This window comes from Cephus cinctus, unplaced genomic scaffold (assembly GCF_000341935.2).
Source record: "Cephus cinctus unplaced genomic scaffold, Ccin1 Ccin1_scaffold0114, whole genome shotgun sequence".
Taxonomy (NCBI): domain Eukaryota; kingdom Metazoa; phylum Arthropoda; class Insecta; order Hymenoptera; family Cephidae; genus Cephus; species Cephus cinctus.
In genome coordinates this window covers 58,185-69,587 of record NW_014332849.1, presented here as the reverse complement: position 1 = coordinate 69,587, position 11,403 = coordinate 58,185, and the positions used below count along the sequence as shown (strand labels likewise).

Here is an 11,403-nt window from a genome sequence, read left to right as displayed (position 1 = left end):
TTGGGGGGGGGGGGGGGGGGGGGGGGGGTCCATGAAAAAAGCCATCAGAAATTAAAATTTTTTTTGGCAGTTTTTCATAATACAATCCAAACGTCTCCCTCGAGACTTTATAACCCCCTCCCCCTCGAAGCTCAATGGCACCATGAATCTTTGGCTTCAATAATTGTTATTGACAATCTTCAAGTAATTAACGCCATCCGCGTCTCGGCGATATCGATGACCTCGTTGAGATAACTGCAAAAATATTAACTGATGATAGGTTGTGTTGTACGACAAAATTTTTTTATTTTTTACTCACCACCATTTTTTATCCATCTGGTTTTGTTCCTCGAGCTGGCTTCAGGAGGATATTCATCGAGAAATCCATATCCGGTCTGGTTCGCACTGTCTGAGTCTGGTCTAGCCTGCTATTATTTAACTTTTTTTTTTTCTTCCCCCTTCACGACGCTGTTACCTCGCAGTTCCACCCGAGCGATTTCTCTTGGTCTCCACGTGTTTAATTGCGTTGGTTATTGCTCGTCATAGGGAAAAAAAAAAATTTTATCGCACCTGTAGGATCGTACCGTAACAACAATTGTGAAACATTTCTCCCTGGAACAGTATTAAAAATGTTGTTTTTTTTTTTTCATACAATTTTACCAATTAACCTTATCCGCTTTGATCTTCTCAGTACCCAAAGTCACGGTCGTCATGCAGAAAATATATAATGACATCCTGACTTAACCCGAGCACCCGGGCACAGTCGTGACGTTTATACGTGTATTATTAACGTACAACGCACCTTCGCGTCTCGCAGAAGCAACGGACACGCGTTCCACGCGTATTTTCCGTATCTTTACGAAGTTTAACGAAGGTGGCCGACCGCAGCCTCGCTCGCTCGCCCTATCGCCGCCAGACGGCTTCCGTCTGGGTAAACACCCACACGAGGCATCCACACGGGGTTACCGACTAGCCAGGGACATCCATCACAGGATTATCATACAACCATGTATGTGAATCTGTGTATCCTACCTATCGTATCTCATAGTGCTGGTATACCTATAGCCAGATGTTTATATATATATATACGTGAGTATATATTATATAGACAAAAGTGATGCAGACGACCTGCCCGTCGTCGAGAAGCGCGAGTCGCTTTGCTGCAGTCTGCAACTCGTTCTATCTAGTATAGTCTAGAGAGTCCGGAGAGAGAGAGAGAGAGAGTGAGTGAGAGAGAGAGAGGGGGGGGAGAGAGAGGAGAGAGAGTGAGAGAGGAGAGAGAGAGAGAGAGTGAGAGAGAGTGAGTCTAGACGACCAAACATTAATTAATGCTGTGCAAACACACGGGAATCGCGCGCGCGTTAATAACGATGCAGGTGCATGTGCACTGAACGTCGGCGAAGTGATTGGTCGTTATTCATAAGTAGAAAAAAAATATTGGATGGTGAAGGCTAGTAGTTATGAAAAAAAAAGAGAGTAAATTTTTTTCTCGAATTTTCAAAATTTTTTCGATCTATGAAACAGTTGGCCCCTTTTCACATCGAGCGCGATTAAAACTTTTTATTTTAAGCCAATGGGCGTCGCTGCTACGTCCCGCCATATTCAACCTGTCAATGCCGACACGTTGCGCGTTTGTCCCGCTGTGTGTCTCTGCGTGTCTCTCCAAACGAATCCGCAGTCCCGTCGGCGTCGGACGTACCAAACCGGGACAAACTTTCAAACTGGCACAACCCGTCTGGGACACCCACTCCACAATGGGAAGGAATTCCTATGAATTCTCAATATGTTTGTCTGCGGCAGACTCTCGATGCCTATACCTGTGTATACCTATATATATATATATCGACTATACTTATGTACAGTTTATTAAATTATAATTTCCCAGAGGGTGAAATCCAAACCAAGAGGACATTTCGCCTGTACGACGTATCATTTGAAGTCTAACCTAAAAATTAATTTATCCGTGCTCACGTATGTTGTCTTAATTTTTGATGCGGGCGTTTTATTAATTATACAGAAATGCCAATTCATCGTGGCGTCATCCGTCTTTCATACTGCGAATTCAAACCGTCGCTACTTCGTCAACGAGCGCTAATAATATTGCGTCGTGCACGGCTGTGATACGTAATACGTTATACGTGTACGAAAGATACGCACGCTTTGTAGTACGTGTAAGCGTAGTCCTGTGTCTCCGTAGCTAATCGGTAATCGCAGTGCATTGCCACCGCCTGGCCGTCTAGTCGTTCTGGCCTATTTGCCTATTTTCTACCCTCGTCACTTTAAACCGGCAGACCCCGAGTGGGAGGAGAAGGTAACCGGAGGTGTTGAGGGACGAGGGAATCAGAATACCCGAAAACGATCATTGGCCAGACAATCCCGTACCGGCTGGAAGCGTCGTTTATTATATCTCGTGTCCATTGGAAGTCGTCGTTCTCTTGTGCAGTTTGTTATTAGTTAGTCTATCGGCTATCGATGGGATCTGGGCTGGTTGAAAATTGTCTTTATGAATTTTCATTGGAATAGCAGCGCTCGGATTTTTATTAGAGTTTTATTGTTTTTTTCTATTATAACTGATGGTCGATCTTATCTCTATTAGTGATTTTATTTCGTTACTCTATGATGCAGTTGTTTATTTAAACACTTGCTTGTCCAACTCTTTCTATTGTTTGGTTTGTAGGTTAGCACGCGTTGCGCAATCGGTTTTTTTCCAGGGGAACAGACGTTCGCGCGTTATTCTCCAGCCTTCGTATTTTTCTGTGGCTCGAGAAAGGCTACGGGAGACATAGACAACGGCATTAAGTGGTCTAGACAGTCAGACAGATGCATCACCATTACGAAAGCTTGAAACTCGTGGGCGTTGACTCCTTAACTTGTCGTATACTTGTCAATAAAAAGATCGTTATGCGGTCTGGACGCTTGGGCATCTTGCAACGTCACGATCCGATTCTCAAATCATTTTAATAGATAAAAATGACGAGAACGAAGGTTTATTCGTTAGTTCGTTAAAGGCTGACGCGACCGAGTCACGTAAGAATTGACGGTCAAAGAGCCGAGCGTTGTGATTTTCATGTATTCGAACAATACGAGCGAAGCGCCCTTTAACGAACCTGGCGGAATTTACAGTAAGCTCTCGAGTCAAGATGGCGGAATAGGAAACTTTCAGGGCTGTCTGCCTTTTTCAGCAAAGTAAGTCAAGTGTCCGGAGTTTCTGTGATGACGGCGGATTCTCATTTGTATATGTATACACGGCAGCAGCCGGGTAGACACTTGGCCTAAATACGGAGAGAAGGATATACATCGAGCGGCTGTAATGGCGGCGACGTCGGCGCGACCGAAAAGTTCAAGCGCTTTCGGAGCTTTTAGTGATAAGACAAAGAGAGAATGGATTTCCTCTCATCCCTGAGTCAAGGCAAAAGTTCACCGTCTGTGTCTGGGATTACCTCTGAATCTCGACTGGCTGGATGTGGCATTGTTCATACCTGTCCATGCGACCAAAGGATTTGCTGGAGCGATTCAAATCTAGTTTCGTTCCTCGCCGCATGGCGGCGCTGCTGTACTTGGCGGGTATTAACCGTCGTTTGCAAATGCTAAGGATAATCCGTGCGCGCTGTCTACCTGGTCAATAAAATATGTCTTTTCACAAAGAGATTTCTTTTTAGTCGGGTCTATAGGTTATGTATCCTTGACACAGTGGATACAATATATATATATATATATATTAAATACTTATTATGTGAATAGACTGATTTAAATCTTACTTGAGGGTATGACATGCTTATTAAGATGTTCTCCCTTGTATTTTCTCTGCTGGCTTATATAAGCATGGTTTAATTTATGACGGGTGGCTGAGTGAAACGCCAGATCGTCTGCGGGTTTGGCTTTTGTTCGTGCCACTTGGTGAAAACTTTTGACCAAATCATAACCAAGCTTGGCTTTGCTCTCGGGGTAGACTTTGTTCAAGTGGTTGCGATAACTACATAAATTCTGCGGTTAATCTGCGATCTACCCTGGCTTTAAAAGGAACTCGAGGAACCCCGACGGACCTGGCCAGACAGTCAGAGATACATACGCGAAACTTTGATTGCCCTACCTTTTACCAGCATACGGCGTAGACACTTATCGCGTCTGGCTCCCAAGAAGAGGATTTGCATAGATACCCCGAGGAGGTGGCATTACATTTTTTTTTTTCAAAATCCCTTTGTCTTGTCTTCCTACGATTATATACTTATTAATTTTACTTATAATTTTAAAACAAATTTTTCTTTTTTTTTATCGACTTACAAAGTAACTCATACTTGCGTTGTCGAGTTAACGTATTTTTTTTTAAATCTGATTGGTTCATTTCTGTTTCAGGTACCGCTGAGAGCCAATCACAATAAGGTTGGCTTTGGCGCTTCCGAGACCACTACCGTCGAAGTGGATCCCAGCACAGAAAGGAGACAAGCTGTCTGGCGGAAAACACAGCAACGCTATGAAAAGATACCAGATTGAGTTGCGTTAACATTGACAGCCAATAGCTCGTAAAGAGAGAAAAAAAAACCTGAACGCTCGTCAACGTTATTAGTTCTTGTTGACGACGTAGATCATAGTGTTATTTGTATATTTATATATCTTAAGCGTTCGACGATTTACATTTATTCACGTGTTCCGTGTATATCCCATATTTTGGATACACCGAGTTTACTTGCTATCTCGGATTTGATGTACGAGAAGAAAAGTAAATCAATTAAATTATACATTCCTGGGTATTCATCCATTGAAATATTTGTATATAATAACGTTACTCGCTTATAAGGAAAAAGCGGGAAAAAAGAGTCTCTATTAAAACCACTATAAAAGCAATGACTCTCACGAATCCTCAAGAATGCCTAGTATCCGGTGTACTCGGGCACCGAGAAAGAAGAACCGTGAAAATCAGTAGTGGGTTACGTTAGGCGTGACTCCAGACGATATTTATAAAGTTAAAAACCAGAGGCCAAAGACCTCTCCGAGAGCGCTGAGAAAATCGTAAGCCGTAATAAAAACTAGGCAGTACCTCAACCTCAAAACATTCGGTACTTGCTCACGTTCCGGTACTTAACAATAAACTCGAGAGCGTCCCTGTGATACGAGTCTATGGACGTCGAAAAAGCTTTAAACAATCCCCAGCCAATCGAGCGCTATCATGAATTTCCCGAAAAAAATCTTCAAATCGTCTTCGAGATTTTTCCCCGGGGTCCCATCAGTTTGAACCAGTCACTTGAAGCTAGATAAAAAAAATTGCTTGGTAAACTTCCCATGTAGTCTCATGGTGCTCATCTAATTCGCCTTTCGTTTTCAATCTGACTGAGCTTGCATTAGTGCGTCTGCAAAGAACTAAAAACATAGCAGTAGTAGCTTGTAGTCGAACAAACAGTGTACGAGTGTCTCGGACGCAAAGAAATAAATTAGGCACTCAACGAATTTCAGTAATGTTACGTATGTGGCGCCCTCTGGCCGGATATGCACTGCATACGTATTACAAATGTGAACAGTGTGTTGCGCAGGTGCAGAGGAGTGCGTGTAATGCGTGATTACGGGTGAGTGATGCGTGGGTGAGGTTAGTGTTGGATTGTAGGTGGATCTGAAGGAGTGTTGGGTTAAGTGAGAGGATTTTTGAGGGACGGGGGGGTTGAAGAGGGGCGGGGAGTCGAAACGATCCCGCTCGGATTTACGGAGGTTATTAATCGAGCTGTAAATTACTGTAATTTATGACGTAGAGGTTATGAATGTGCTGTAATGACACAGGTATTCTTGAGCTTTCGCTTATGTATCAACGTATCGCGCCGCGAGATGGCAGCACCGTCGCAACGGTCCTTGACGGGATTTTAAAAAAATTGTCGCGCGACGAACGGATATTTTGTTGAAGTTATATTTCTGCCTGCCGCACGGAATGCCGGGTAGGCGTCCCGACGCCGAAATGAGTTTATCGCAGCACCGCGGGAGCATCGGGCGGCTTATTTAAAACGTTATAAAATACACTAGGAATGCCGTGCTGCTGTCGAATGCAGAGACTCATGCTGTAAAGTCATGGCGGGTACTGCTGGTAGCCATCTGGTGGTGTATTTTGGTAATTTTTTTGGTTGGTTTTCTAGTCGATGCAAAAATGGCGGCTGTTGACGCGGGCAATAGGAATTATAGGTTGGACAGAGAGGGACAACGAATTGTGTAAAAAAGCAGTTTAAAAAAGAAATTCTTTCATTTGATTCTAGACTGTCTCGACTGACTCATCCCTTATGTTTCTTTTATTCTCTCGCTCCTTATAGCCTCTCTCGATTTCGTGTCTCGCGGAACGGTATCACTTTTATAAGGCCCATAAAGTTCGCGAGATGGGACCCAGACGTTCGAGCAGTCTCGCCCGGGCCAGAACGGCGGTATTAGGCGACCCTGGATATAAAATGGACTTTTTATCACGGCTAACAGCGAATTAGTCAGTGACATTTTTTGGCGATTTCACCCGCTTGTTCTTTTTTTTTTTACTCTCAAGTCTCTAATATATGGCGGAGAAGTTACTATGAGTCCGTCATTCCGTTATGTTACTACGGAATAGTCTAACGTGTTTAGCTGGTTAATCATGAATATTCAAACTTGTCGCTCGTTCTGTAATTTGAAACGTATTGAGGAAAAAATTGCAGCAAAGAGAAATGAAAAACAGTGCATCGAAGGAGAATCGAACGGTACCATGCAGATGCATGTGTAACCAGTCAAATTGCATAGCAACAAGAGTTTGCTTGGAAAGATTTCCTGGTATACGAAAGGAGGATCGTGCGTGATGTTGACAGTCTTGTTGAGGAAAGATCCAGTGAATATGATACAAAAAAAAATTGAATAAGTGGTACCCACTTGTAGTATTTGTTACAAAAGTTTCTTTTGTAAGTATGCAATATGTATGAGTGCACAAATTCCAGAGTTGAATCCAGATTTGAAAAAGGGATGAAAATTTTCAAAGTTCCAATTGATCATTGGTCCCAATTTCAATATCAGCTTACTACCTAATCTACTTCCTAGTCATAACCAAAGGGGTCCATCAGTTCTCAAAGTTCTCCCCCTCAGATCAGCAGACTTTAATACTGTCAATGAAATGATGGCAAAACGTAGCCTCAAGTCACTGTAAGGCCCAATAAATAAAACATAGGGCCCATACTGTTAAACAGGATTGAAAAATAAAGGGACCCATGCACCGGTCCTAACCATTCGTTGACCACCAATAATAAGTCCGCGTGCCGTCCAGCCAAGGTGCATCAAGGCCAGACAGGGCCTGTCCGCCTAATAAAGGGGCCCCCAAAAAATGGCTGACAGAGGACAAATGAGGCCCATTTGTTAGCGCCGGGTTGGCTCGCGTTAGATCCGCAGATTTCTCTGGGCCCATACTTCCTCCCTCGTCGCTCTCACGAACAAACATATCTAAATAATGTAACCGAACGTTGGGGCCTTATGGGACCAGCGCCTCAACTGATCCTTCACTTTTTGTTCCTACTTTTCTCCGTGTTTTCTTTATCCTCCCTACTGCCTTTTCGATAATAGTTTATTTCATTTCTTTCCATTTTCAGACTGTGGCAAAAATCTTTTATTTTTATATCCTAACCTATCTGCCTGCTTCATTGGAGTTTGCTGGTCCATCCTTTCAGACTTTTACAGCAGCCACCCACTCAGTCTGACTGACTGATTGTCTGTCTGACTGACTATCCGTCTGTTTCTACTTTGGGCCTGACAAACACATCGATTTCTATGGTTAACCTTCAGACAGTCAAACCAGCCACAATTTCCGTCAAATGGTTAAGACCAATGAGTCACGTACTTTTCATCTAAATGGTAAGAAAAAAGATTTTACCACCTTCGTTCAGCCTCTTACGTTAATTAATTTCATTTACTAAATTACATTTAGTACTTACATCTACTTCTAATTAACCCCAATAATTGCAGTGTAGAGTTCGCTCATCACAGGACGTCCATCTCGATCATATACTTTTGTCCTCCAATTAAACCAGAAGGTACAGCCGATCGATTCAATCGACAATCGAACTTCAATTGATCACGTATCAATTAACGTTGCGCTCCAGATAGAAATGGTATTCGTGGATGCTGCGTAAGCAGCACTCCTACCATGTACGTATATCTATATAAATACAATTAACTTGCATTCATCCATCCGTTCTGTTATCCAGTCCATCGACGCTGGTTCATTTCCGTGCCCGGAAATGCATAATTGAAATACGAAGATCGTAAATAACGAGGTTAATTATTTCTAGTATCCAATTTCCGGCCGCGAGGCACAAAGGCGCCAATCCGTGAATTCTCGTACGCAGGTTAAACGAGGACGCTCCGCGTCCGACAAACAGACCAAACGAACCACCAGACTATGAGAAATAAAGAACGTAAACCAAGAATGAAAAAAAATGGCGACACGTAAATACCCTCATGCTTATCACAATTTCCATCCTTGTCACTGACTAACCGTTAGCTCTGCTTCCGTGTCGATTACGTCGCTATGCACGAATAACATGAAATATCATCCACACCGTAGTCCTCCCATCCACATAAACACTGATAGTAAGCGAGCCACAAATTTATCAGCATATCAGTGAACCACGTATGATTTCATATACGTACATACAGACACGTGTAAATACGTAGAGCAGCGTTCACCGTTCGACGAACCGGTTGTCACGTGGTTCTCGTTATCGACGAGTGGCATCTAGCGGGGAGTCGTCGAACTAGAAAGACAGCAAGTGAGAGTTGGCGGGTAATTTTGAAATAGGAAAGAAGGCAAAATTATACATCAAAGGATCCTTCGATTAGATCCAACTGGAAAATCTTTCAATTATCTCTTCTCACTTCGGTACTCGCTTCACCGGGTAAACACGCCTGTTGGAATCCGCACTGAATTATTCGCTATTTTCAAACTTTGTCCATCCAACAACATTCTAATAGACAAGAATGCGCGGCTCGTAATTGAAGGCTAGGAATGCGGACGCACGCATGAAGTAACAAGCTGGCAGACAGTGGATAACGTGGTCCGTGTATTACTGCTACTATGCATATATATATATATACATATGTAGTTAAATGCGTACGTTATATATACATATGTGGTAACGAGATGGCGAAGTATGTATAGCCCAATTATACGTTCTCTGTTATTTAATAAAACCCCTCACGACTAGACGAGATTGGTCCTAAAGCTATACTGAACGAAACTGCCATTTAATCTGGGCCAAGTGGTCCTTCCTGTTTTTTTACAACATATAACATGGCTGCGGATAGCGTACGTCAATGGACGCCTCTTGGGTTACGTTATCACACCCGGTAGACAGCGATCAGATTTTTAATCGTTTCTTAATCGATATTCGGATATCGATATACTTTCGAAATTATCGCCCGAAGCCTTTTATACGTAGTGTATATATGTATATATATGCTTACCACTTTTCTTAGCCCGAGGGAATTGTCTATGATAAAAGGACGTGCTTCGATATTCTTTGCTCAATATTCATACTCTCTTAAAGATACGTATGCCTTTATGTTGCATTAATTTATTTTTTCCTTGTCTTTCTTGCTTTCGTTCTTGGCTACTGCGTCGAGCTGAAATTCGTCCTACCGATCCTCGTAATAAGTTAATGCGTTTCGTCTGGCGTGTGAGACTCGTCCTGATCGACCAGTAACGATTAGCGAACCAGACTGGACGGACGACGTCCTTACGACGTCAGGACAAGAATATCTCCAGACAAGGATGAATCTTTCTTTTTCTCTTATACTCTTAGCAGCTCCGTATTTCGTACGTTTATATTCTCGGCCGTTGTAATTGGGTTATGCAAGTCTGACGAGGGGATTAAAGAAACAAGAATACCGTCCGAGCTCCTTGACGCCATTGCTGAATCAATAAAATGGCGGACGTCGAGAAGTGCAATTTTTTAAATATTAGTCAACTTTTCATTCGTGATTCGTTGAATTTTACAAAATTAAGCAATTCGCCTGATGGCTTGTCGACTTTTTGACACGTCATTGTTTTTGTTAATTGGACTTTTAGTATCACTGTTGTCACTGTTGCTATTTGTAGCGGTACTACTATCTATCTCTTGCTATCTAATTATTTAGCAATTTAAAAAAAAATTTTAATTCAACCACACACGAACCCATTACTCTAACATACGTGTGCTAGGATGTTACATACCCGCTTGTTTATGCGTCGAGTTCATACACCTCTGATTAAGCATGCACGTATAGCATAGGTAAGCAATTATTGCGGGCATTCCGAGCAGCGGCAGACGGGCGTCGAGACGCACAAGGCCATCGGGCTCTGAGTCCGCCACGTGCTATGCAATAAAACCGCGGGAAATACTGCAGTGCTCATCTGTTTCGAAATAATGATTAAAGCTCAATTTAAGAAATCAAACGACACATTGGACCCCGATATTTGTAATTCAAGTCAAAATATATTTTTAAGCCTCATTTTTATTTATAAAAAGAAAAAGGATTGTTTATCGTGCAAACATCAAGTCAAATCGACTGGCTGATCTTTATTTTCAATATAAATTTGTATGTATATCGACGCCAACTTGATTCAAGTATTACTCGCAAACGGGACTGTTGTACCTTAAGATATCCAAGATGGCCGCCGCTGTCATTTCGATGAATTCATGGGGACTGCCGGTCGTCTCGTCGTCTTGTCCTTGCTATAATCATCGTCATCGTATATATTGTTGTGTCTCTGAGCTCGTTGCTGCTATTGTATTTCACAATAAAAGTAGTCGCGGCAAATATTACAGTGACTGTGTCGGTCTGCGTAGCCAGACACCATTTATTTCTACAAAATTCTATACCTGTATCTGTGGAATAAGGAATTCGATCGACTTGTAATCGCGCGCGTCGTCCGTTGTGAATAAATATTTAATGCGCCGGTGAACGAGCTGTGTCTTTGTCAGCAGACTACGAGACACAACAAACCTTCACTGTTTGATCATCGAGACGTCCCGCGTCGTTGGCGTATTGCGAAAACTCGGCACGAGACTGCTGATTAGGTTTCTCGTAACGTTTGCTAGTTACATAATTGTTATTATAACAACAATGATCCACACAACGAACTAATTTTGTACCACCATGCGATAGCTCTATATTCGCAGAAGCAAATACGTAATATCTAGAATGTAATACATAATGATTAATCGTATTTATTCGTTGGGATATCGATTACGTTGCAAGGTACGTTATTGCTTTTTTTTGGTTATTGTTCATTGGATTTTAGTGGGCTTTTTTTTCAGGGTACGATAAAGGCATGACGAACCATACACGTAGATCCGTTCAGTTGTCACTGATTGTCAATAGAGGCTGACTGTTATTTGCGAATCAGGTAAATTTTAAAAATACATGATTTTTGGAATTCATGACAATTTTGTGATGGGGGGGGGG

At 42.4% G+C, this 11,403-nt stretch overlaps 1 protein-coding gene, 2 long non-coding RNA genes and 1 other non-coding gene across 11 annotated transcripts in view; 2 read left to right on the top strand and 2 right to left on the bottom strand.

Moving 5' to 3' along the window:
• LOC107274828 (angiogenic factor with G patch and FHA domains 1) overlaps window positions 1–4,741 on the top strand; it is a 15,443-nt gene extending 10,702 nt beyond the window's left edge. For 2 of the 4 annotated variants that reach the window (XM_025092088.1, XM_015754380.2), the window contains exon 8: window positions 4,333–4,741. In XM_025092088.1, the coding sequence (XP_024947856.1) occupies window positions 4,333–4,470 (138 nt within the window). In that variant the 3' untranslated portion in view covers window positions 4,471–4,741. The remainder of the gene's footprint in view (window positions 1–4,332) is intronic. The other 2 variants (XM_025092087.1, XM_015754381.2) reach the window with 1 other exon arrangement.
• The window catches only part of LOC107274830, a 19,583-nt gene continuing 8,232 nt past the window's right edge, over window positions 53–11,403 (bottom strand). For all 5 annotated transcript variants that reach the window (XR_003061926.1, XR_003061927.1, XR_003061929.1 and 2 more), the window contains 5 exons: window positions 8,453–10,670; window positions 7,890–8,354; window positions 7,583–7,802; window positions 299–591; window positions 53–234 (listed from right to left, as the gene is read on the bottom strand). This is a non-coding gene — a long non-coding RNA (uncharacterized LOC107274830). The remainder of the gene's footprint in view (window positions 235–298; window positions 592–7,582; window positions 7,803–7,889; window positions 8,355–8,452; window positions 10,671–11,403) is intronic.
• LOC107274831 lies at window positions 1,267–4,396 on the bottom strand. Its single transcript, XR_001539548.2, has 4 exons — window positions 4,261–4,396; window positions 4,070–4,190; window positions 3,738–3,952; window positions 1,267–3,594 (listed from the first exon to the last, which is right to left on the bottom strand). It is a non-coding gene; the product is annotated as an uncharacterized LOC107274831 (long non-coding RNA).
• LOC107274829 overlaps window positions 10,664–11,403 on the top strand; it is a 3,933-nt gene continuing 3,193 nt past the window's right edge. The window contains exons 1-2 of the transcript XR_003061925.1: window positions 10,664–11,196; window positions 11,256–11,344. This is a non-coding gene — a transcript (uncharacterized LOC107274829). The remainder of the gene's footprint in view (window positions 11,197–11,255; window positions 11,345–11,403) is intronic.